General features: G+C 35.9%; 1 protein-coding gene across 9 annotated transcripts in view; it reads right to left on the bottom strand.

Annotated features, from left to right (window-relative positions):
* Positions 1-1,275: 1,275 nt before the first annotated feature.
* LOC120068939 (putative triglyceride lipase) overlaps positions 1,276-27,286 on the bottom strand; it is a 52,485-nt gene continuing 26,474 nt past the window's right edge. The window contains exons 9-21 of one of the 9 annotated variants that reach the window (XR_016530612.1): positions 27,148-27,210; positions 27,018-27,064; positions 26,333-26,378; positions 26,152-26,231; positions 19,556-19,669; positions 15,692-15,773; positions 6,270-6,365; positions 5,971-6,189; positions 5,667-5,761; positions 5,241-5,366; positions 2,113-2,193; positions 1,890-2,015; positions 1,276-1,596 (exon numbers count right to left, since the gene is read on the bottom strand). Coding sequence is in view for 2 of the 9 variants with exons in the window: in XM_039020577.2 (XP_038876505.2) it covers positions 1,540-1,596; positions 1,890-2,015; positions 2,113-2,193; positions 5,241-5,366; positions 15,692-15,773; positions 19,556-19,669; positions 26,152-26,231; positions 26,333-26,378; positions 27,018-27,064; positions 27,148-27,210 (822 nt within the window). In the remaining 7 variants the exon portion in view is untranslated. Of the gene's footprint in view, positions 1,597-1,889; positions 2,016-2,112; positions 2,194-5,240; positions 5,367-5,596; positions 5,762-5,970; positions 6,190-6,269; positions 6,366-12,498; positions 12,938-15,691; positions 15,774-16,373; positions 16,587-19,555; positions 19,670-26,151; positions 26,232-26,332; positions 26,379-27,017; positions 27,065-27,147; positions 27,211-27,286 lie in introns of those variants that run through there. The other 8 variants (XR_016530610.1, XR_016530611.1, XR_016530614.1 and 5 more) reach the window with 8 other exon arrangements.

The raw sequence follows: 27,286 nt of genomic DNA, 5'->3' as shown, positions 1-27,286 counted from the left end.
ACGAAATTTAAAAATAACACAACGCATCAATTCTCTATCATCGAACCTAATATTGACTTGGTATATTAGGTTTTTTGCTATAAGTATTCTTTGCGAGTAAAAAGTTACTACTATATTTTCTTCATGAGTAGGATCCATCCACATTAGTATTATGCGAATGCAGCTCAAGAAACCTCTAACAGAAGCACCAAATATCATAATTACATACTTTTGACTATACTTAAATTTTATAGTTTCGAGGTTCACCAAACTTCAATAACAATTGTCGTGTTCTTCTAACGACCCCTAACAAAAACTAAGACTTTCTTATTTTGTTTGTCATGTCTTGTCATACTTAAGTTCACAACAAATTCTTGCACAATGTATTTCACAATGTTTCTGATTTATAAGAATGATCAAGATCTTCAATACTTCAACTTTATTATTTGACCAAGAACTTCTGACATTTGTGGTCATGGGTCAAATTATTATCCTTGCATATATGAAATTTACAATACTTAGAAATCTTAAATATATCACAAAACTTTAATTAAATGGCCGAAACCTCCATTTGCATTTGCATTGTTCAATAATTTGTTTCGCTGTGTACAATTTATTGTTCAACTTCTTAACCCTAAACTCAAAGTATTATCTCATTGCTATAACAAACAACCTCATATATCATTTTTAGATAAGTATATCTCCAACTTCTATATCTTCAAAAGAAGAAAACTTATCTGACGAGAGATTAAATTACTTGAGGCATGTGATATATTGTGCTCCCATATATGAATTATTTACCATTGTACATGGAAGAAAAGTTGATGAAAGCCTCAATAACTCAAAAACTTTGGCAAAGTGAATATGTAAAGGAATATTACAAAGATTTCTCGTGTAAAAAAAAAAAAAAAAGTAAGTCTAGCAAGGTGATAGGTCTAGAATTTCCATTAAATATTAAGGATTTATTAACGGTTGATACAATTAAATGCACCATAACCCATCTACTTAACCTTTTGAGTCAATCAATAATTTAATTGGATAGATATGTCTCAAACCCTTGCAACCCCATTTTATCTCCAATTGATATCGATTTCTACTTGTTAGGCCCACAAGTGAAGGAAAATTAAGTATTATATAATTAAATTTACTATAGGTAAATTGATGGTCGAAATGAATTATTATTGTATCTAATGAAGTGGGCGCATATAAGCAATTTGACCAAAGTTTTCCACGCTTGCATCATGATCATCAACACCAGAGCAAAAACAAACAAACAAAAAATTTAGAGGGGACCTCTTTACCAAAACCAAAACCTATTTAAGCCATGTTTTTTTTAATCAACTACAAAGTGCATGTACATTCAATATTTAGAAAAAAAACACGCACACTCAATGTTAGATAGACAAGCTACATAGACAATTGTAAACTAGTTTGAAGAGTCCGCTTTGAATAATGCTGCTATAAGCTGAAACAGCTAGGCCACAATACTATATAACAGACGGCTGAATTGGAATAATGCCTCAAAAAACTTCACTGTAGATACGTAAATGCATAGTTTACTCAAGCCTGTTGGTCCGATCGTAAGTTGCCAACACTTTGGTAGTTTGACCTCACATTCTGAACACACAAGAACAGCTCAGAGGCCAAAAAAAACACTTTTTTGAAGGCATTCGGATCTACTAATGTTATTTTTGATCATAAACTTCATATTTATTTCGTATCGGTCACTAAATTTTTACATGTTTTAATTCAGTCTCAAACTCTACATTCTAATTTTTGGTATCTCTATCGGTTCACTATTGATATGAATGATCTCTCCTATTTTAATAAAGAAATAAAAAGGGACTTGTTTTCTTTAGCTCTTAACAAGGTCAAATGCAAGAGAGAGAGAGAGAGAGAGAGAGATTTACCTCCAGCAATGTAATGTAGTAGAAATCCTCCATGTGTTGCATTAGCGCACTTCCATCTCTAATTGAACGGAATATATTAATTTCTGTGTGCAAAAGCTTTTCAACAAGTTCCTTTTCTCCCTTCATCTGCAAATGGTTAGATTAATAACCAAGAAGTATTGATAGTAAGAACATTAGAATGCCAGTCCATTTCAAGATTATGAAGAAGAGGCAAAAAACTTACAAATTCATTGACTAAAACATCTGGTGTGGACTCCCCAATGACATCCCCTTGATAACCATCTGCTTGAAGCTCCACATTTTCCTGGATTAAACGTGGAAATTGTTTTTATCAATTTTCAGTTGAACTCAAATCTGTTTCTTCCTACTGTTATTTTGGGGATTCTTAGCTCGCATTACAACTGGAATCCACTTCAATTGTTAGTTACAGAAGTAAATGAATGTCAATTCAACATAGAATCTAATGCTTCGTTAGAAAATAAAATTTGAGTATGCTCATGTAACTTCACACCGATATTTCATAAATGGAAAAAGTGGAATCATGTCAAAATTAAAAGAAAAAAGGGGAAAGGTAGAATGTTTCTTGATCCCAAATATGGAAGATTACAATTCCTATTTGTTCGTTTTCCATTTTTTTCTCCTCTGGACAAATTGCAAAAAACAGCCTGAAGTATGGTGGAGGTAGTTAATTTTGTATAATATATTGAATAATTAACTTTAACACCCTCCCTCAAACTCAAGGTGGTAGAGTAACAAACAACTTGAGTTTGTGAAGCGACCGATTGAAGCTGATGATGGAAACTGAAGGAAACTCCCAAATCAAATCACGACAGATCTGAGCTAGAGATAGAACCTATGAAGAACTTACACAAAAAGCTTCTGGACTAGAGACAAAACGTACCGAAACTAATCAACTAAGCAGGTGAATCAAACTGAACCAAACCGGTCTGAATAAACCAACCAAATCAGTCTTGACTGAACCGAACCGGTCTGAATGACACTAAACTAGTCCTTCTAAACCAAACTAAACCAATGTTGACTAAACCAACTGGACCAAACCGGCATGCATACAAAATCTGAACGTGGTTTTATTCTTCTTCCTCGTATAAGGCTTACGGTGGAGGGCATACAAATTTGATGAATCAAGGCGTGGATCTTGTCAGTGGCGGTGTGGGCGGAGCAGTGTAGTGCAGGATCTAAGTGGCCATGGATTTGAGGAGGCGGGTCTGAGGCAGCGGAGCAGAGATAGACGATGAACTATTGCGACTGTGCGTGAACAAAGTGACATTGCAGTGGATTTGGTTGATGGATGGACATTGGTCGTGGATTTGGACGTCGGTGAGACGTCGAACTGACAGAGACGAGGCACGGACGTGGTTGAGTTGCACCAGATCTACGTAGATCTGACCTGTTCAGATCTGAATAGGTGACATCGAACTTGAGGCAGGATCTGCGTGGCCTGGGTAGAAGTCAACAAATCTGGATGTGGCCGATGTCAGAACAGGTGACGATGACGTTAAAACTGAGTGATGCTTGATAGTTTGAGTGGTGCTAGATCTATGCGTGGATCTGAGGCGGCAGATTGACAGTAGGAATAACTACACTCAAACCTTAATGGGCGACGAGTCTGCCTCCGTCGACGGCTGATCGATTGAGGCAGAGATCAGACGGGGCTATGGTGGCTAGAATTCAATGAGACAACCCTAAAGCTCTGCTACCATGTTAATTTTGTATCTTTTATTGAATAATTAACTTTAACAAGAATTACACCCTTAACCTTTCAAGGGTACAATAATTAACTTTCCATTATAAAAGTCCTCAAATTTTTCAAAAGTGTAAAAATTGTACCATTAACCTTTCATGTGTACAAATTAAAACCTCAAATTATGATGAATGTAAAAAAATAAACCCTCAAATCATGATAAGGAAATCAAATCCATTTTACTCAATATCTCTCATATTTCTTTTTTCTCACTCTAATTTCTACCTCTACCTTCCACCTCTTCCTCCCTTGCTTACTCCCTTCCCTTTTCTTGAAAAGAAACAAAACTTTTCATTTGAAATAATGAAAAGAGACACATGTTCGAAATACAAAGATGACAAACCCTTATACAACAAATTGACAAACCCTTATACAAGAAAGTGTAAAATATGTGTAGAGAAAACTATAGCAATCCAAATAATACAAAAAAGAAAAGAAAAAAAAAAAATCTTGAAAAAAGTAGAATGCACAACGCTTGGAGAGAGAACACCAAAATGTAACATCGTTGTAGAGAAAACCATGAGAAGATGAAACTTTGAGCGATCTAAAAACAAGCAAACTAGACTAGTCTTGAAAAACTAGATGAATTTTCCTTTGTCATCTTTGGATATTTCATTCAATCAATGAAATCGTTTCTTATTAAAAAAAAAAAAAAAAAAAAAAAAAAACCAAGAAAAACTGTAATTGCAAGTGATCAAAACATCTAAGGATAAGACTTCTAAAATGGCCAACTAAACTGAAAAATCATTGTTCTTAAATGAACTACCAAATCTCCACTAAATGCGAAAAATGGAGAACCAATGCCCAATAAGTCTGCACTCAATAAATAGGTGATGAAGGTCTTAAAAATTAGCCATGCAAAGCGAAACATAGATCGAGACAAACAAAGAGATGAAGCTTCCTCTGCAGAGTGTAAAAGCAAAATCTAAAGGCTTCAAAAGATGCTTCAACTGAATAGCTTATAACGACAAAAGAATACTGAAGATCAACAAAACGATTGACCCCAAAGTCTCAGTTAAATCTTAATTTGTGGTCATGATTTCTTTCATCTATGAGCACACATGCAATTAAGGAATGAAATTTGGTGGGATTGAAGGACACTTTTCAACTGATCCTGCTCATTATAAAGCCGTATCTGAATGCTTTCTATCCTCAATTGAAAAAAGATTTTCACAAGCTTCTATGAGAGTCTAAACAGGAAGGTCATTGAACTTGACATCAACTAACTGTTCATTGGTTTGCTCGCTTTGGTTTAGCACTTAGATCTAGATTGAGTGTGTTTCATTTGTAAACTTGAAAGTTTATTCTTTATTTTTTTATTTTTTATACATTTGAAAGGTTATGGATACAAATTTCACTTTAAAAAGTACGAGGGTTTATTTTATACAAATTGAAAGGGTTAGAGTATAATTATTACTATCATTTTTTTTTTTTTTTGCAATTTTCCCTTTTCTTCTTCTTTAACCTAACAAATATATCAGATTTGAAAATTTTATCACATGCATCCCTTATTACCATGAGGTCAAATTCACAAAAAAAATTGAAAATAGTAATAATAATAAAAGAAAGAAGGCCATAATAGTACTCACTAATGCGTCATTCAGATCTCCAGCCGCTAGATACACAGGCTGAGCCACGTGGCAATAACCCATCAAACGAGGAACTGTTGGTATAATGTCTCTGTGGTTCACAACTCTCCAACTGTCTTTCACTTTCTGCAATATTTAGTGATGATTCATGAAGTTGCAAAGGTAACTAAGATTGAATAAAGATCGGTTTGAAATGACATTTTAAGTAGAAAAATGTTTTTAAGTGAAAAAGAACAGTTTTTAAATACTTGACAAGTCATTGCAATTTGTAAACAGACTCTTAATCATTCAGGGATTACGATTTGGGTGGTTTCCATGAGTTTATACATAATACATTAGACAATGTCAACACTTACAGATGCCACCAGTTAGATTTTCTGTCTAATTAGAGCCTGGAATGCAAAAGCCTAGGAGCCGTAGACTCACACTAACAACTGAGTCCTCATCAGAATCATTGGAGCGAGAGAGATCATTGGATGAAGAATGACAAGCAATACCTCCAGTAAATTGAGTCTTAGAACCTGGGATGAAAAGAGTCATGACTGAAAACCTTTGAAGAATGATGACTCTTTGAGGAGTTGTGAAGACAATTTCCTTCAGACACTATAGGAACTTGAACTTGAGCTCGTACACACTTCTCCACTAACGAGTCAGAATTATCAACTAAAACTTTGGAAGAAATTGATTAACCATTCTCCGAGTATAATGTAGAGGAAAAGTCAGAACATACCTCCTAGAAGGATCTAAAATCTGTTCATCAATCTCGAGAGAAAGAACCAAAGATTGTTGTGCTTCCATCACCCTCAATTGTTTAGCATCTCTGCAGGAAGAAAATCACAAATGTTTTTTGCACCTCTATCACTGCATAGGAACAAACAATTGAGGGTTTGTGACGAGGAGCTAACTAGACCACCGAAATGATGCCAATAGTTTCAGAGACTGATTTCTTCTAGTAAATCAAAGGTAAATTCTTAATACTAATCAAACCCTCGTAACTCCTAATAAATTCCATACGAGAATGAGACTTACTTGACCAATGCTCCCATCTAGATGTAAGTCCCTATAAAGTTGTCATTTTCTCATAAATCTGAGATTCGCAAAATCTTCATCAATCTTCATCAAGGCCTTGTCATCCATAAAAGGGATTAATGGAAATCTGATACCGGAAATAATCTCTAAAGCAAAATGAATTTCCTTCCAAAAACAATGTGCGAACAGTCCAATAACTACAGTAACAGAGTCAAACTAAAAATCCACAACCCAAAAGGAAGACTCTTGAAAACAAGGAAAGTGAGAATTTGCTTCAACTAGACCAATAGACTGCCTCGACTCACAAGTTTGGCAAACTGCTTCTGCAAAACTTCACAACTTTGACTAGCTAGTCTGCAAATCCTCATAAGGTTCAAACAAAATTGATGTTCAAGTTTCTCATCTTGTAAACCTTAGAAAGAAAATCTCTAACCATTTCCCCAAATACCAACTAGGACATGGATATTCATTCTTCCCCCACCACTAAGCCAAACAACACACTCATAAAACCTTCTTTTCATAAAACCTTCCATAAAAAGATTTGAATTTAGGGGGTGTTTGATAAATGGGTATGAGTTGAGTTGAGTTGGGTGGGTATTTATTACCCATGTTTGTTAAGCCCATAAAGAAAACCTGGGTTATTAAAACCCCCTTTTTTACCCACTCAAAACTCTCATTTTTTATCCCCTCAAAACTCTCATTTTTTATCCCCTCAAAACTAGGACCTTTTATATTAATATGATTGTTTTCAAAACTTATTATATTAGAGAAATATTGTTGTTTTGCTAGAAGTCGAGGGTTGAGGATTGGATTAATGTAGAGGTTGAACGTTGAGAACTCGATAAACAAAGAAAAACTTGGAAACAATATATATTAAGGTTGTCGTAGGTTGAAGTTTCGACATAACTAACTCGACAAACAAAAAAAAACTTGGAAACAATATGTATAAAGGGTTGTACATAAGTCGAAACTTCAACCTTGTACAAGTGAAATCTCGCTAATTTTGTGATGAGGATCTCGCTCTAGAAGGAAATCTCGCTAGAAATGTGGGCTAAATCTCGCTATGGAAGAAAATCTCGCTAGAAATGTGGGCTGAATCTCACTAATTTTGTGATGAATATCTCGCTCTGGAAATCTCGCTAGAAATGTCGACTGTTGAAATGCAGAGCACACACATGGGTAGACTTGCATCGTGGCAAAATGAGAAGTATGAGCTAAGAGCGAGATCGTTGAGAGTGAGATCAGCGAGATCGTTGATCATTGAGATCGAGACCAACGAGATCATTGAGAGCAAGATTTTGAGCGAGAAAGTGGGAGAGAGCGCAAGACCAGCGAGAAAGTTGAGAGAGAGAGCGAGAGTGAGAGAGAGCGAGAGCAGCCTCGTGAGCGAGATCCTTCTCATGAGCGAATCTCGCTAATTTTGTGATGAAGATCTCGCTCTAAAGGAAATCTCGCTAGAAATGAGGATCTCGCTCATGAAGATCCTCATGAGCGAGATCCTCATTGTTTTTTGTTTTTTTTTTTTTTTTTTTTGGAAATATGTTATTTCTATTTACTTGACTTTACTATTTGTATTTACTTGGCTTTACTACCAACGTGGCTGCTACTTACTTTCAACTAACACTTAAATTAATTTCACTCTTTAATAAATGCACCCAACTCTCTCCAACAACCACTTCTTTCTCCCTCTTCTATTTATAGATGACTTCCCACTCATACGTTTTATATTTCCACTGTCTTTCTCCACTAAAAAAGGTATGTTTTTGTTGGTTACTCTTTAGTTCAATTTATTTTTTTTTTTTGTTGGTTACTTCTTAGTTCAATTTATTTTATTTTATTTCTAATCTAACTATCATTATTTTGTGTTTCTTGTGGGGTCTAAACTAATTGCACAAATCATTCCTAATTAGTTTGAGGAGGTTTGTTATTTTGAGGTTCAAGAGTATCTCCCTTTTTTTTAGGACTTATTTTTTTATGGAAATATGTTATTTGTTAATTGTTAGTCACATTTTTTGAAATACTAGTTCACAATTTTTTTTATTAATGGTTGGCGACATTATATTTTTTAATCTGATACTTCTCAAATTTTTTATGAATTATGGGTGAAATAGTACTATTATGTAATTTTTTTATCTAATAATAAGTTCATTTCAATGGGTGAAAAACAATAAGGATCTCGCTCATGAGGGGGATCTCGCTCATGAGGAGGATCTCGCTCTTCATAAGCGAGATCCCCCTCATGAGCGAGATCCTCATTGGGAAATAACACCATAAATCTAAACTATAACCCAATATTCCCAATACCGACGCTTGACATCGTTTGCTATTCTTTCTTAATCATGAAACATAATCCGCCAAATACGTTACCCTTTCAGGAATAACTTGTGTATCCCTTTCCCTATAAAGATGGATACTGTTGAAGACCTCTTTTCGATCATGAGAATTATTTCACACTCTCAAATACAGTTGTTCATAACACTAACCACGTTATTGAACAACTACCGAAGGATAGAGAGACAACCGACATATGCTAGGCACTGCATTAGGCAGTTGACCTTCTTTCGCCTAATTTACGAGAGTGACTTGGCATGTCGTGAAAGCACCCGAATGGATAGATGTACCTTTACGATTCTATGTAATATGCTACGGTCGACTGGTTGTTTGAAACCAACAAGATGTATGGACGTAGAAGAGATGGTTGTGATATTCCTACACATTCTTGCACACGATGTCAAGAATCGAGTGGTACGCAGAAACTTTTCGAGGTCTGGTGAGACAGTTTCGAGATATTTCAACGCAGTTCTTTGGGCAGTCTTACAACTTCACACTATTTTGTTAAGAAAACCAGAACCGATCACAAATACATGCACCGATGGAAGATAGAAGTGGTTTCAGGTACAAAAAGTACTCAGTTTTTTACATGAATACGTCATAAATATGCATGCAACGATAGATTTTTTTTTTTTTAATTCATTCTGATCATTTGAGAGAAACAGAATTGTCTAGGTGCGTTAGACGGCACATACGTTAAAGTGAATGTTAGTGTCGTTGATCGACCTCGATATAGGACGAGAAAGGGAGAGATTGCCACAAACGTTCTTGCGGTGTGTGATCAAAATGGGGAGTTCGTCTTTGTTTTGCCAGGGTGGGAAGGGTTTGCAGCCAATTCAAGGGTTCTTAGGGATGCGGTTTCGCGACCGTACGGATGGAGGGTTCCAAAAGGTATTATAATAACCGTATACGTTATTTAAACATGCGTACCTGCCACAACACATGTGCATGACATTTCGAAACGTGTACAGGATACTATTACCTATGTGATGCTGGATACCCCAATGCTGAAGGATTCTTGGCGCCGTACAGAGGAAAACAATACCATCTCTCTGATTGACGTGGAGCAAGAAACGTACCGACAACTGCAAGAGAATTTTTCAACATGAAACATTCTTCAGCAAGGAATGTTATCGAGCGAGCTTTGGGTTGCTAAAGGGGCGGTGGGCTATTCTTAGGGGAAAATCATTCTACCCAATACAAGTCCAATGTCAAACAATAACTGCATGTTGCCTTATTCACAACTTGATCACAAGGGAGATGGGAATCGGTGCAATGCTTGACGTGCCCGATGAGGAGAATTCTGCATCAGTTGATCTTGATGGGGATCATATTGAATTTGTTGAATCATCAGAGGAATGGACCAAGTTCAGGGATGACTTAGCAGTCGAAATGTTTACTCAATGGCAAAGAGCCTGATTATTCAATGTTCATTGCTTACTTTTCTTTTACTATTGAATGGAATTTAATTATGGAACATTCCAAGTATGTCGTGAAAATGTTTTGTGCCAAGTCTCTGTGTGAACAAGTTAAATTGGAACATATAATTTCAGCAGTTTATCCTTTGTTTGTGCATGTATTTAATTTATAGCATCTTTTCATTCAACAAACGTATGCATGCAGCATAATGGCGGGTAATGGTAAGAGGTCTAAACACGTATGGTCGAAGGTGGAGGACGCTAAGTTGGTGGAAGCTCTATTGTATTTGGTGGAGACCGGTTGGAGGTCCGATAATGGGACGTTTCGACCAGGATACCTACAACACTTAGAGCGAATTCTGCATGAGAAAGTGCCTGAGTGTGCATTGAATCAGAACACCATTGAGTGCAAGGAGAGGAGTCTGAAGAAACAATACAACGCAGTATCAGAGATGTTAAGTCAGTCAGGGTTCGGCTGGAACAAGGAGTTCAAATGTGTCTAGGTCAAGAGGGAGATTTTCGATCTTTGGGTTCGGGTAAGATTCTAGAAAAAAAAAATGTACGGATACGTGTTATAATATAAATATTAATAATGTGTATGTGTATCAATGCAGAGTCATCCCAATGCGAAGGGGATGTGGAACAAGCCATTCCCACATTACGATGACCTCTCCACCATATTTGGGAAAGACAGAGCAGTAGGGCAATCCAGTGAGGACCCATACGTGATGGTGACGAATGCATTCAGAGAGTTTGAAGATGAGATTCAACTTGGATCATAGGACTGTCACATCCCTGAGGTTCGCCAGACAGAATCACCATTAAATCAAGATGAAATAGATGAAGAGCCAGCAGAGCAATCTACAGGTAGAGCGAGTGTATCTACCGAGTCATCTCGAGGCAGTAAGAGGAAGAGGTCATCATTCCAAGCTGAAATGATCGACATCATGAGATCGACTGTTGAAATGCAGAGCACACACATGGGTAGACTTGCATCGTAGCAAAAGGAGAAGTATGAGCTAGAGTTCGGGCGTCGGAAGGAAGTAGTAAATGCCATATACAGCATTGATGGCCTGGATGAGGATGATCAGGTCACCCTTATTGACCTCGTTGTCACAGACATTCAGAAGACAGATTGCTTCCTTGCAGTACCAGAACACGCACGGAAGAGGTACTGCCTCCGTCTACTAGGAAGAAACATGTAGATTGACCACAACCCTATATTTTGTTTATAGTTCTTTTGGATAACAGCAAATGGACAATGGACTGTCATGTCGAAAATAATGATAACTTTTGCATACTTGAAAATATGTAATTTTTGTGTTTGTAAATATAACTAATATTATAAGTATCGAAAAGAACATATATTTTGTAAATTTTTTTTGGATATATATACATACAAACATTCAATATGAAATATATATACCTTCAATATATATACATACAATATACAATATACCAATTAATTGAGCAGCAATATGAAATATATTTTGTTGGTATGTTTTACCGATTGAAGAGAATTAGAATTATTACAGCTTTTGAAAAGAATATATGAAAAATAATCTATTATGTTCTACAAATTGAGAAAAAAAATTGAGATCGTCCAGTTTATGTCATAAATGATTTGAGAAAATACGTGTATATTTGAAAATTAATCAACAATAGCAAAGCATAAAACTAAAAAAAATAAAAGAATGAAATAAAAAACAAACAAAAAAATAGAACTAATCTCATTAAAAAAAAACTGCATCAAATCCTCCAACTCAACTCAACTCTGCACAACAAACACAGACAATTTAACTTCCTAGATAATTTAACTCTCCATATAATAATTACCAACCCAACTCAACTCAACTCAACTCTCTACTTTTATCACATACTAAACACCCTTAAATAATTGGATAACTCCCGAAGCTCCACGATCTTTCTTATGAAAAAAAGGCTTGCTCTGGAAGATTTCAAAGCTCATCCAAACTAGCTTCAAACCAACCCAGAAGGGAGAAAGAAAGGAAAATCTTATGCTTGTAGCTCATATCGTCCACCAAAATACCCGCTCTCCTTATACCAAATATGAAAAAAGTATCACAGATGCAACAACTTTGAAATTCCATCATCACAAAATGGCAGAAATCGGATTCTCATCAGGAAAAGAGAGAGGTCGAGAAGGCCCAAGGTTATAGGCATGAGAAAGAAGGTGAAGGAGTGAGGACAAAAATGAAATAGATGAAAATCGAAAGAGAATTGGAAACAAAGATCTGCATGGCCGAGGTGGCGGTCAAAGGTAGCAATTGCAGCAGTCAGACATGGTGGGAGAGGCAAACTGTGAAATGATTTCACTTTGTCTTTTATTACTACAAGGGTACAAAGCCCTATTTTAAATAGAATACTGATTTAATGAAATAAGGAAAATATTGACATAGAAGGAAAGAATCCTACAGAATAATTACAACAAATAAAACCAAATAAAATAAAATATTTACATAAATCAACACTCTCCCTCAAGCTGGTTTAAAGACATCATCCATTGCTAGCTTGCTAATCAATTTGTCGAATTGTAATTTTGGAAGCCCCTTTGTCAGTACATCAATAATTTGCTCTGCTGTAGGGATATAGGTAGTGCATAACACTCCAGTATCAATCTTCTCCTTTATAAAGTATTTATCAACCTCCATATGTTTTGTCCTATCATGTAGGACTGGGTTGTGTGCTATGGAGATGGCGGCCTTATTGTCACATAAACCCGTATAGGCATTACCTGGATAAACTTCAATTCTTCCAATAATCTTTTTATCCATATACCCTCACAAATGCCATGTGCTAAAGCCCTGAATTTTTTTTATCACTAGTAAGAGAGTCATCAAAGTAGTAAAGACCATCAAGTAGACTGGCAGTTCCAATCATCTCTTCCGAGTCCTGATCCTGAAACCAATAGTGAGTTGTAGAGAAAATGATATGACAGTTAGTGTCTTTAAAAAGTTTACTCAGAAATAAAAAATTATAGGTTAATTTAGGGACATGGAGCATAAGGTGTAATGTAATTTTTTCTGTCAGACGAATAGTTCCTTTTCCTGCAATAGAATTGAAACTACCATCTGCAAGTCGAATTTTCTCTGTGCTATATATAGGAAACATGAATAAAAAAAGTGATATGTACTGGTCATATGGTCTGAAGCTCTGGAATCCATGATCCAAGGAGATGAATTAAGAAAAGAAAAAGCTTGAGGACAGTTACCTGTTTGTGCCAAGGAGGTACTAGGATTAGCCGATGACGAATTGATCTTCAACAGCTTCAGTAGTTAATCAACTTGCTCTTTACTGGATGATTGGAGTCGGTACTATTAGCAATGGGGGTGTGGATTGATTATTACCTTTGACACCTGGCTTGTTGTTCTTCCAGTTTGCAGGCTTTCCATGGATTTTCCAATAGGTCTCATGAGTATGGCGGGCTTTGTTACAATGATCACACCATATCCGGGGTTTGTTTGGTGGCAGGGAAGCATTATTGGCTTTGGTTTCAATCATCATAGCAGATGTCTCAACAGTGTGTGCTTTTCTTGTCCAACATAACACTTCGACGACTTTCCTCCCTGCGAACCTTAGAAAAAACTTCATTGATGGAGGGGAGAGGTTTTCTACAAGTAACTCTACTTCTAATCTCATCAAATTCATCATTGAGGCTAGTGAGAAATTTGTAAACATGATCGTCCTCCACCGCCTTCTTGTAGTGTGCTTGATCCTTGGTCGATTCCTATTCAGAACTTTCAAAAAGGTCTAAGTCTTGCCAAATTCTTGTCAGCTTGTGAAAATACTGTGTAACTATATCTCCTCCTTGTCAGATATCACCTAGCTTGAGATTCAACTCCAGTACTCGTGATTGATTGTCAAGGTCTGAATACATTTAGTTGACATTGACCCATAAATCCTTTGCTGTAGAATAACACATGTAATTGGAACATATTTCCTCATTCATGGAATTGACCAACCACATCATGACCATGGAATTTTCATCCCAACTAGCAAACAACGGATATGTCTTGGTCGGTGCCTTTTTTTCACCGGTAAGATACCCAATCTTTCCTTGTTCACGAATATACATCTGAATGCTTTGTGACCAACGAAGGAAGTTGTCTCCATTAAGTCGAATTGTGGTGATTTGGACATTTGGAAGTTGACGATTGTTGGAAACTTTGGCCATTGATGATTTTTTGTCGGACGTGTGCTATCAGATCATAACAACACCACTAACAAAAAATAGAGTTAAAAAATAAAAATTACTCACAGAAACAATAGCCTCATTAGAAGAGAACAAGAATACTCGTGGCAGATCAGATCTTGGTGGCCAAGAAAACGATTGACGACGATAGAAGAGGAAAGGTAGTCGTTCAGTGGTGTCGATGAGTAGACCTAAGATAAAATCGCGAGAGAAAAACACCTCCACTTGCGTCAGATCCGAGGTGGTAGGTGAAAATGGCGTGGAAATGAGCGAAATCAATGGTAGATCTGAAGGAGCGAAACCAATGATTGACAACGACGAAATCAACGTCGGATCTGAACGAGCGAAATCGGAGACAACGATCGGCGAAGATCTGAAGGAGCGAAATCATGTCAAATCTAAGCAAAATTGACATTCACAAGTTGACGACGAGAGAAAATGAGCGAATCGATGACGAAAATGGCGGGGGCTGGGTACGACGGTAGCAAAAATTAGGGTTAGAGTTTTTTGTTTGAGGCTCTGATACCATATGAAATTATTTAACTTTTTCTCTTATTATTACAAGGGTACAAAGCCCTAATTTAAATAGAATACAAATTTAATGAAATAAGGAAAATATTGACAGAGAAGGAAAGAATCCTATAGAATAATAACAGCAAATAAAACCAAATAAAATAAAATATTTGCATAAATCAACACAAACGACAACGGCAACGAGAAAGGACAACAGAAGAGAGCTAAGGGCTTTAGCAAAAAGGTCAACGAAAGAAAGATTGGGTTCTGACGGGGATGGGCCAAAGCTTTAACAAAGTTTTGTTTTGTTTTTGACGAGGATGGTATCGGGGGATGAAGGAGCCGATAGACGAAGACCAAAAAATGGACAATGGCGAAGACTTTGACGATGAAGACTAGGATTAGGTTGAAAGGTTAGGGATGGGTTGGGGGAGGGAAGCCATTGGGGAGAGAGTTTTAGAAGTCAGTGTACTACTCCAATTATAACCCATTTGCCGATCATGGATTATGTTTAAACAGTCATCAAACATAATGTTGAACTCTACCTTGATACTAGTTGAGTTGGAAAATTAATTGACCGCATCTAGATGAGGCTTTTATGTTTGGGCAACTTAGTCATTTGGAGAAGAAAAAGGCAAACAGTTGTAGTAATAAGTAATTCAGAAGTTGAATATCAAGTTCTAACTTTTAAAATTACTAAAGATGAACCTTTGATGGGCTCTTTGATCTTTGAATATTTTTTAATATTCTTTCCTTTTATAATTAGTTTCTTTATTTTAAACTTCTCTTTGTATCATATTTACCTACTAATGGGTTCTTTGAGAAATAAGAAAAATCATTTCTCCAAATATATTGGACTTCCACCCAGAAGACGGAAGCCAACAACATGAACAAATTAAGACGATAAGAATTTTCTATTTTACAAAGGAAACAAGGGAATTTCATACCTTGTTATAAATTTCTGCAAATTGCCGGTTGCCAACTCTAGGAGATCCGAAATTATACATGGTCACAGTTACTGCCTCGTGCCTAATTTAGAGAAGGAAAGAAAAAATAGAAAAGAAAAGGATAAGAAAGACTTTCTATTGCAGGGTATTGAAAAGAGGATTAACTTCCAATTCTTGCCAATCAAAAGATCAAGTAGGATAATTTTTTTTATTTAGTCTGCAAACCCAATTTTCTGTACAGCTGATATCATATTGTATAGTTCTCTACGAGAGTTATTGAACCTTAAAAACTAAGTTTATTACTTGGAAAGCACGTGTTGAACATAATATTCTATATCATATTGCGAATTTAGGTAAAAATAAAACAAGCATGCATTCTTAGCCGTGAAATGGAGCAAAAAAAGTGTACATAGAGTCAAATTATTTTAATATATATATATATTTTTATATATCCGTGAGTAGACGGCTAGCTTATGCGCACATTGACTAATCTCACGGAACAACTTGTCTGACTGTACAACATTTGGGTGTCAAGGATTTTAATGTATTCTTATGTTTTTGTGTTGCAGTAAACTGTCAAAATTGCGCTCATATTGCGGCCGCAATCACGATAGATGACAAAACAAAAAAACAAAGAAATCATGAGATTTGTAGAATCTTTGATGAAATCAAATCAAATCACCTTCATTCTCAGCTGAACCGACAAGGAAAGATATCCACGCTGATTTGGAAAAAATCCTAGCTCTAGGAGATCTATAATAAGCAGCCAAGACTCCCCCAAATCATCAGGCTTAGTCCTTGGAGGAATCTCTTGAAAATCCATCACTTTAGCCTCTTTTGTTCGAGATCCTTAGTGGACTGTTGGTGCACCATCCTCTCTATTATCTTGCCCGGCCTTATTTTTTTTTGAAACAGAAACAAGACTTTTTCATTGATATAATGAAATGAGTCAAAAGCTCAGAGTACAGTGAAACATTCAAAGAATACACAGAAACAAAATACAAATACAAAGGACAAATCCTTAGAGACAAATGAGACTAAACTAAAAACAGACACGATCCTATTTGGTCAAATACCTAGCGACAACTATCTTCCTTTCATTACAGTATTTCTGAACAAGTTCCTGGAGGGGACAAACTTTTCCAAGCAAAAAATTCTGACAAAGAACCGAAGCTTGAAAACATCAGTGACAAAGAACTTTGAAAGCAGATTAAAGTAATTGAAGCGTGAAGCTGAACTCTAAACCAGATTGACTAGAAATCTGCCATCGAAGAAGCCCCCTATAAACAGAGCCAACCAATCTTTCTGGGCAACCATGTACAAAAGAACAAGAAGTCTTGAGAAGGACATCCAAGGACTTCGACAGACAACACAAGGATGAAACAATCAGATAAGCAACAACAGACCAGACCCTCCCATCTGAAGCTTCCAAAAAGACGATAAATCCTCTCGAACTAGCCATCTTACAGAGAATAAAATTTGAAGCCACTTCCAAGACCAGAATAATTTATCAAGCAACATGAAAACACCCACCAACTAGAAAGACCTCCAAGATCTCTTGAGTTCCATGGCAGGACTTCAAAGAAGAAGATAAAGCAAGATAGAGACCCCAAAATCTCACAAACAACTATAGCCAAAACTCAACCAAGAACGACACCACAAACATCGATTATTGAATGCAGATGCTTGGGAATATCTTCCTTATTGAGAGGAGTAAATAAAGAAACATCAGTCTTACCAATCAATTGAGCTTCCTCCGGTTGAAATAATTGAAAAATATCATTACCAAACCCATCAATTGTCTCTTCCTCATCTAGTAATTCCTCTATTTTAGAACTTTCAAGCTCTTCACTACTAGCACTTACTATTGATTCTTCATTTGAATCTGAATCTGAATCTTGCTTTTTGTGATGAGTATTACGTGGAAGATTAGCTGGGAGACCTAATTCAGACTTCCTTTTCTGAAAAGAATCTGAAGGAAGGTATGGTCTCTCTCTTAGAAAGAGCAGGGGCCTGAGCTCAGGCACGACACTCTTCTAACAAATTTGGATTATTATCTGTGACACTTGACTTGAAGATAGGTCTTTTCTTTTTGTTTTTGTTTTTGTTAGCAAAGGCCGGAATTTGTGCTCTGACCCCACGATTCATCAACGAAATTGAATTTTTAATCACTGCACATGCCTTAAAGATGGTTCTCTTTTTACTAGGAAAATGTTTGGGATAAAGCTTCAAAAAATTTGAACATCACTACGAAATAGAAGGAAGATGAGAAGGTGCATTGAAAGAAGCACAATTTGCGACCTTTGAAGGAATGAGGGGGGAGCTTGAGTGTTGTTATTTTGCAGACTATTACTGAAAGGTGAATGGCAATCTACATGGACAATTGTGTGTTCAGTTGCCTTTATCTTTTGGATTTCCTTCGAATAGCTATCAATGGACATTTTTTGAAAATAATTTCACACACCACAATCAAGGGCGTCCCTTGGACTACTTTCAAAACTTTGAAGTGCAGCCAAAATCTCTCTCCTCATTAAAATGTTATCTGTGTTCACATCTACCTAGATTGGATCTCTACTGACTTGCTCTTTCGTCTGTAGTAGGGAGACACTTGCCGGATAATCTCTGTTATTACTTTCCGGTGGACCCTGTGTCAACTTTTCCTTTTGCATTATCTTCAAACAAGATGCAAACGGGTTTCTTGAAAAATTGTGTGGATTACTGGGGGCAGCAAGAAAAGCCCAATCTAGATTCAAGCTAGAAGAATCTATTTCTTTGTCGTTTATAACTTGCTTTAGTCGAAATAAATCAATTGGGTTGGAAAAATCTTTAAGAAACATGGCGCCTTTAACTTTGATCGGAGGGTAAAAAAATTCTATATAACCATAATTCAGAAAAATGTTTCCTCCATTTTTATCTATAATTTCAATAGTAGATGGCATAAAACCACAAAAATTTCTTTTAACTTGAGTTTTTGCTTTAGCAACATTAATAAGATTCAATGTTTCAAATGCAATTGATTCTAAACCGCCAAAATAAGACCCCATAGTTTCAAATGTTTGTTGGCTCCAATAGTCTAATGGAAGATTTTTAATCGAGGTCCACCCACTGTATCCTTTCACCACATTCGGTCGACTGTGCACTTGCGTATTCCATTTTTCAAATTTCAAATGAAACTGACCACACTCTTGCCATTTCCCGGGGTAATCAATTATTTTTCCCACATTTCCTTGATCCAAATGAATCAAAACATTTTCCGCGGACCGAGGATTGCTAATGACATCTGTATCAAAGTATAACTTTAGTGTGTTCGCTATTTTTGGCCATTCATCAAACTCAAACAGTCGTGATACAATCCAAAGATTGTTAAAATCTGTCTTAAAAACGTCAAAGTTCTTTTGAATCCAGTAAAACAACTTGCTCTGTTTATCGGATGCTAAAATAGGGGCATACTACTTGCTGAAATTAATGTCCTCCATGCTCTGTTTTTTCTATATTGGAATAGGGTATCGTGCTCCTTTTGTCTTCTTCAGCGATTTCAACATGAATAGACCCAAAATCCTTAGTTTTTTGTAACATTGCCATTCTTTTCAGACTAAGATTATTGCCTGATGTAAATTTGTATGCGAACAAGTGTAAAGGTCTAATTCATCTTGCAAAAAGATTGAATCAACGTAAATAAAGGAGTAAGCTTTAAAGAGTTTTTCATTCTTTTGTTCTTTTACAATCTCATTGTACTGTTCATTTGTTTAGTTAAGTGTTTCATGTTCTTTACTTCCTTTTTCTATGCTATATGTTGAGAGTTGTCCAAGACAACGTCCAAAGCCCACGAAGCATCACTTATTCATGTAGAAAATAAACACTCACCTTGCAAGTTGACTTGACGAAAGTTCAAGAGCAAGAAGTGTAGCTAATGCACCACCCAAACTGTGACCTGTAACATAAACATGCCATTTGACTGGTGGCTCAGCACATTCATCACTGCAAGAAAAGGGATATAAGTCAAACAGAGTGCACAAAAAGAGTTTTGAATGAATAACCCATCTTGATTTTCGAATATTGCGTAGAAAAAATAGTGTTTTCCCACATGAACCTCAAAGAAAATCGAACAATAGAAGGGATGCAGCAAACATAGCTTTTTGTTGTGTCTATTGGGTTTGTTACAACTTCGCTAGTTTGTTTGTTTTTGTTATTGTGCTTATATTAGTATGGTTATATTATTGCAAAGATCTTAGTAATGTTGTTTTACTCTCTTACATAAGGTTACCCTTGTACAAAGGGATCCACGTTGGAGGCAGGGGAGCGTGCCCCACTCAAATGATCATGTTCTATATATATTTATATGATATTTCAATCAAAATATTAAAAACTCATTTTGATTCTCAATCTTGGTAGCCAAAGTTACCTCGTTTGCAATTAAAGATCTCTTTGATGTCATCCCTTAAGCTTAAGCTCTCGCAAGTCTTGGTTATATTTTATAAAAAAAATTGTTCTAAATTGTGTTCACTTTTACAATTTTCAAGCTGAAATTTGAACACAGTTTGATGCTTCCCTTCTAATTTTGAGAAGTGATAATATTGGTGAGTGCAAACTCTATACTTTTGGATAATGAATTTCTTATCATTTAATTAGACAAAAGATACATATATATAGGTAAATGAGAAACCCTAATCTAGGATATACAAAATTACGATAAAAGACGGCTGTACATATTAATTTAAATATATATTATAACACTCCCCTTCAAGCTAAAGCAAATATGTCAATCATGCCCACTTGTTGAATAGATAGCTTATTCTTGCTCCATTTATAGCTTTGGTCAAGATATTTCCCAACTGTTCTCCAGTCTTCACATATCCTATAGAGATATTAACCCTTCTTGTATTTTATCGTGAACAAAGTGACAATTCGCTTCAATATGTTTAGTTCGTCCACAGAACACTGGATCGGATGCAATGTGAAGTGCAACTTGATTATCACATCATAATTTAGCTGGCATGGTAATACTGAAACCCATCTCAGATAATAGTTGATGTATTCACACTATTTCACACAGATTGTGTCATAGTCTATATTCTGACTTAGCACTCGAACGAGAAACTACATTTTGTTTCTTACTTTTCCATAGTTTCCTCCTACAAAAACATAATATCTAGAGGTTGATTTCCTATCCTCTCGAGATTTAGCTCATTCAGCATTTGAAAACATTCAATCCTTGTATGATCATGATCTTTATATAAAAGATCCCATGTCCAGGTGCAGCTTTTAGATAATATAGAATTTGTTCTACTGTAGGCCAATGATCCACTGAAGGAGAAGACATAAATTGACTCACAATACTCACAGAATAAGCAATATCTGGTCGTGTCACTGTTAAATAGTCCAACTTTCCAACTAATCTTCTATATCTCTCATGGTCTTTAAATAATTCTCCTTCTTTAGCAAGTTGCAAATTTGGTATCATCGGAGTACTACATGGTTTGGCTCCTAGTTTTCCAGTCTCGGACAATAAATCAAGTACATATTTCCGTTGTGACAGACTTCTTAGTACTTCAATACCCAGGAAATACTTCAATTGTCCCAAATCTTTAGTATGAAATTGACCTTGAGGGAAAGTCTTGAGAGAAGATATACCTGATATATCATTTCTAGTGATAACGATATCGTCAACATACACAATAAGCAAAGTAATACCATTGTAAGATTGTTGATAGGATACAGAATGTTCAGAAGCACTTTTCTTCATATCAAAACATTCAAGTGCTTGACTAAACTTACCAAACCATGCACGAAGACTTTGTTTTAGTCCATACAAAGATTTTCGAAGACGACACACTTTATCACTCTCCCCCTGCGCAACAAACCCAGGTGGTTGCTCCATGTAAACTTCCTCCTGAAGATCACCATGCAGAAACACATTCTTAATGTCGAGTTAATGCAAAGGCCAATTGTGAGTAGCAGCCATGGACAAAAATAGTCGAGTGGAAGTTAATTTAGCAATGAGAGAAAATATATTAGAATAATCAGTCCCATAAATTGGGCATAACCTTTGGCAACAAGACGAGCTTTCAACTGAGCCACTATTCCGTCAGGATTGACTTTTATAGCAAACACCCATTTACATCCAATAGCCTCTTTCCTGTCGGACACGAGATTAAATCCTAAGTACCATTATCATCCAAAGCAGTCATCTCTTTAATCATTGCACTACGCCACCTAGAATGAGATAAAGCTTCATGAACAGAGTGAGGAATAGAGATGGAATCAAGAGATGTAATGAAGGAATAAGTGGGCGAAGACAACCGATCATAAGAAATAAATGTAGAAATAGGGTAAGTACAAGTGCATTTACCTTTTTAAAGGGCAATCGGGGCAACCACGAACGGATACTCTGAACATGACTACATCTTGTTCGACAACGGAGGACTTTTACTAACGATGCATGGCTCTGATACCAATTTGTTGGGGACAATAGACCTCCACATATCTCCACAATGATATGATATTGTCCACTTTGGGTATAAACCATGATGGCTTTGCTTTTGGAACCACCCCAAAAGGCCTCATACCATTGAAGATAGTTTTCCTCCCTTATAAACCCAAGATCATTCCCTTATTTAACCAATTTGGGACTTTAATCGCATTCCCACCCAACAGTCCTCCCCTCGAATAAAGGACCACCGATCCTTCCTTCAAACAATCATTTGATCTCCGTGCTAACTCAACCACAGACTAGTCATCCATTCGAATTACACTTGAGCACACTGCTCGTCTAAAGGCTTAACCATGAACGGATACTCTAAACATGACTACATCTTGTTTGACAACTGAAGATTTTTACCAACGGGGCATGGCTCAGATATCAATTGCATACAAACTTTAAACATTCGATGGATGTGTTCTTTTCCCGAGTACAAAAATTCTAAGAACTCTAAGAGTTCCTTAACAGAATTACGATGATCTACCAAAGCAATAGTCTCACTCTGAATGAAATTCTTAATCTGAAGATAAATTCGAGCATCATCACGAATTCAACCCTTTTTCTTATCATCTTGGGATGGATTCTTAGTCACATGATCATCCATATAAGTACTAAGTAAATAAAATTAAATCGTGCAATGCCAATCATGGTAATTAGCTCCATTTAACTTATGTTTTGTTATCTTTGATGCTAAGGGAATTACATTGGATACAATCATATGCTTCATTTCATCCATTAAGAACTAACACACGATCCCACAAGTAGAATTAAACAAATGAGAATCGAAAGAAAGGTAAACCAAAGAGCAAAACAGCCCCAAATTAGAACAAAACAGTCACAAACCATAGGAACAAAAGGGTATTTTCTAAACAGCCTCACACTCAAGTAGATGTTGGTAGAACCAAAGGCACAGATTGACCAGAAAAGGCAACTTGAGACAAACCCAACCGATAGAAGCGAAGAAAATGGCCTCAGGCACTCCCACACGTTGGCACGTGGCGATGGAACAGACTTGATCTGGCTGTGCGTGTACCTCACGTGTGGCTGTATTCGATGAACAGCAAACGCAGACTGAGGCGGACGGTGGTAGTGCTCTTCCTGAGGTGAGTGGTGTCGACAAACAGCTACTCAAAGTTGATGACCCAATCTCAAACTCTTAACTCACAAAGCCGCCAAAGAATATTCTAAAACCCTAAACAAAGAATGCTCTAATACCATGTATTCTGTATTTTCAGAGAATGAAATTCTTATCATTTAATTAGACAAAAGATATATATATATATACACATATAGGTGAATGAGAAGACCTAGTATAGGATATACAAAATTACGATAAAGGACGACTATACATATGAATTTAAATATATATTATAACACAGATAGCCAAATACTTGAGGAAGATTTTATCTTCATCAAAATTTGTTGCCATTGTAATCCTTTGAGAAATTAAAGTTCAAAGTCTTGATCAATTTTTCATCAAGACAATTTAGAGCTCCAATTGGGTTGCATGGGATGCCCATGGTGGGCTAGGGAATCTTCTAATTCTAATAAATGATGCCTCTTTCAATACATCAAACGTCACCCAAGGTGTCTATTCTTTATCTATTTTCTTCATTTTGTCGAAGAGTTTATGTTTTTGGATCACAAGGATTTATGGGCTTGTTTGATGTTTTTGGATCACAAGGATTTATGGGCTTGCCAATGATACTGAGGTTCGATTTCTCCTTGTTCCAACAAGAATTATATAGCTCTCTAATTAGCTATCACAGTAAACTTCAATCCCAACAAATAAATATAATCATTTTTTAATAGCCAATACCACAACCATCATTAATTCACGATCATAAATTGATTTGAACCTCGCTCTTGCCGAAAGAGTATAGCTGAAGTAAGCAATGGGGCGATGATTTTGAGATGGCAAAGCTCCCAACCTTGTTTCAAAAGCACCCATTACAATTATGAATGGCAGGTTAAAATCCAGTAGAGTTAGCACGGATAAGGACATCATCGCTTGCTTCAGCTTCTCAAAAGCATGAGTGCCTTCCTCGTTCCAGATGGAGGAGTCCTTGTATTCACATGGAGAGGGTTTATGTAGGGTTCCTCAAGATGTATTGATATGATAATAGTTTGCTCTAAGGCAATATGGCCCTCTTCCTCCCACTCTCGAGAAGAACTCAAACTAAAAAAAATAATAATATGGAAACTACGAAAGGAAATAACAACCCTACTAATACCCTTCAGAATCACTATCGATGATCCCCACACCAACATTATCATTTCACTTCCTCACTCCCACGTAACTAATTACTTGCTTCCCTTGTCGTTACCTTTTTACCCCTCCTCTTGTATTGATATATAATCGGAGGAGGAAGCCTAACAGTTTGTTATGGTTTTGTAGTTCTGTTCAAATCTCCCGTAACCCTGTCAGCCCGAACCCTGTCAGCCCGAAAAAAAGGAGGCTACCTAAAAGAAAGACCTCCAATAAAGAAAAATAAAACAAAGAGAATAATTACACAAAAAAAAAAACTTTGAAGCGCACAAAGAAACATGGAATCAAGCAAGGGCCAAACATCAAAAGGATTAATCTTCTTCCCTCGAAAGATTCTAGTGTTCCTCTCACCCCAAAAGGATTATGCCTAAAGACCTGTTTTCTTTTAGTTGGAAACAAGAGAGTCCTAGAAGAATCAATATTCTTTCATGAATTTTACTTAATAGTAGTCAGTATACTTGGGAAGTGCTTTAGAAGATGCCTATATCATGTTTTCTCTTTGCCGTCTTTCTTATACAGATAGGGAATCTAATCACTTATTTATTGGTTGTTTCTTCTAAATAGCTTGCTAGTATAAGATCATCCAAGTCTTCAATTTGCAATGGGAGTTCTCATTTGCTAAAGACTTCTTCAGCTCGTAAGGGAGTATCATTACCTTCGAGGTCACAATTATTATGGATGAAGTCAAATTGTTACTTTAAGAATTGTGGTTATAGAGAAATCAAATTTGTAAGACAAGCGTAGTTCTTGGATGGACCATTTTGAGTCAGTTCATATTACTGCCTCCACAAGATTAATGTCTTGCTAAGACCTTTAGAGCCCGTTTGGATCGTAGACATTATTTCATGGGTATAGATATTTTTTTTTTGAACAAGAAACAATCCACTTCATTAAGATAATGAAAAATGTTACAAGTGACAAGAAGGAAACAAACAAAAAGTGCACTACAAACAAGCACTCTAAAAAGTACAAAATGGATTAGTAAATGCACTAGGACAAATATCTGGGATTTGAATGTCTGGAACAATTAATGTTTGTATTTGGATATGCATGATAATTAATGTCTGGAAGCTAAATATGTGTGTTAAATTTACAATTTTGTTTGTGGAAACCAAAACTAAATAATTACTTAATTAAATACAATAGACCAATTATTATAGTCATCAAATAAATTTAGCATTATTTAATCAATAAAAATAAAAATAAATGAATACTTTTACATTAAACATAATTAATTAATTTAAATTAATTACTAAAAATAATTAAATTATTGTAAATTAATTAGAATATTTATATTTCATAATTAATTAAAATCAATAATAATGAGTCATTGATGTTAACTAATTAATTAAGCTATATTTTTACTTGTCATCTCCCAGGCATAAAAATCCCACACTTTTGCAGAGAATTAAAAAACCCATGTCAGATAGTTTTGAAATTTCCTAGATAATAATACCTTGAGTTTTAAAAATTAAAATTCTTTTAAACAAAGATATTAAATATGTCTAAAATTTCATGTGAAAACCTGTGAAACAAATAGACCTTCAATGATTTCTCTTTGTAAGATATTTATTTAAACTTGAATGTTTTTATTAGTCTTTTGTAATTCTTTTTAAAGTTTTACTTTTCACTCTAAGTCTGTATCATTTGAGCATCAGTCCTCCACGAAATGTTTGGTTTCTTGTAAAAGAAAAAAAAGTGAAGCAGACTCACTTATAATTAATGGCCATTTTAATGAGGGAAATAATTCTCATTCGTACTGAATCATACGCACTTAAGAACCCACTGTGAACCTGGAATAGTCAGATCTTCATCATTAAACATTACACGAAGACTACAGTGCATGGAGTTCAGAACAATACATATCTTGTAATATAATAAAAATATTTCTTACTTGAACTTCCTCGTTGAAATCTCCACTTATCCTTTCAGGATTTAACCTAAGTCAAAGGAAAATAGATGACATGTTAAAATTTTGTGAAAATGAAGCTGATATGAAACCATAACAAAACGCCATGTTATTCACACAAGTTTTTAAGCCTTCAGAGATCCACATGCTCACTCATTTACCGTTTTTTGGTCCTTGCTTGCTGAAATATTATATCCAAGTTGTGTTATAACCATGCCAACTATGGAATGGAGAAAGATATACTCTTCTAATTAGCTTCTTTCTACCAAGAGTGGGTCTTTCTAATTAGCTTCTTTCTACCCAAAATTCAAAAGCAAGGGTGGGTCTTCCTATCTTAAAACCAAAGGATGAAGGGTCAAATAGCCCCTCCTGAGATCCATTGGTCAAATAATATACAACCAGATATAGTGTAAAGCATTGCGAAAATTAGGCTAAAGATTTTAAGCACGTTTAAAATTCAATAGTTCTTTTTCCCCTTGATTTAAATTAGCTAACTCAAACTGCACTACCACAGTTTTCCTTTCTATGGTATATGGCTTTCTATTCGAAAGTTTTGTCCCATGCATAACGTTCTTTTTTATTATCCATCATTCCATAAGAAACAAGGAGAATGATAAAAATTCAAAGTAACGGTTAAAGGATTATCCTCGAGGGAAAGAAAAATAAGTACCCTGCAGGGACTAGCATCAGGTCTGTTCTTAAGTCCTTCCATCTTGACTGGAGAAGTCAAAAGGTCAGAACTTATTACACGGAAAGTTATTCTCCAGAGAACAGAATATCGATATAACATAATAACCTACTTGTTCTGTGCCCCTGAAGGCAACAACTAGTCTCCTCCGCATAAAATCACGCCAAATTGCAACCTGTAGACTCCTACAGTTAGGAATGAAAACAATAACTTTGGGACAATTTGCTAATGCGATGTCATTGAATTACTGA

The sequence above is a fragment of the Benincasa hispida genome, chromosome 7 (assembly GCF_027475165.1).
Source record: "Benincasa hispida cultivar pf3 chromosome 7, pf3_genome.v1.1, whole genome shotgun sequence".
Classification (NCBI taxonomy): domain Eukaryota; kingdom Viridiplantae; phylum Streptophyta; class Magnoliopsida; order Cucurbitales; family Cucurbitaceae; genus Benincasa; species Benincasa hispida.
This window is presented reverse-complemented; position numbering and strand designations above follow the sequence as displayed.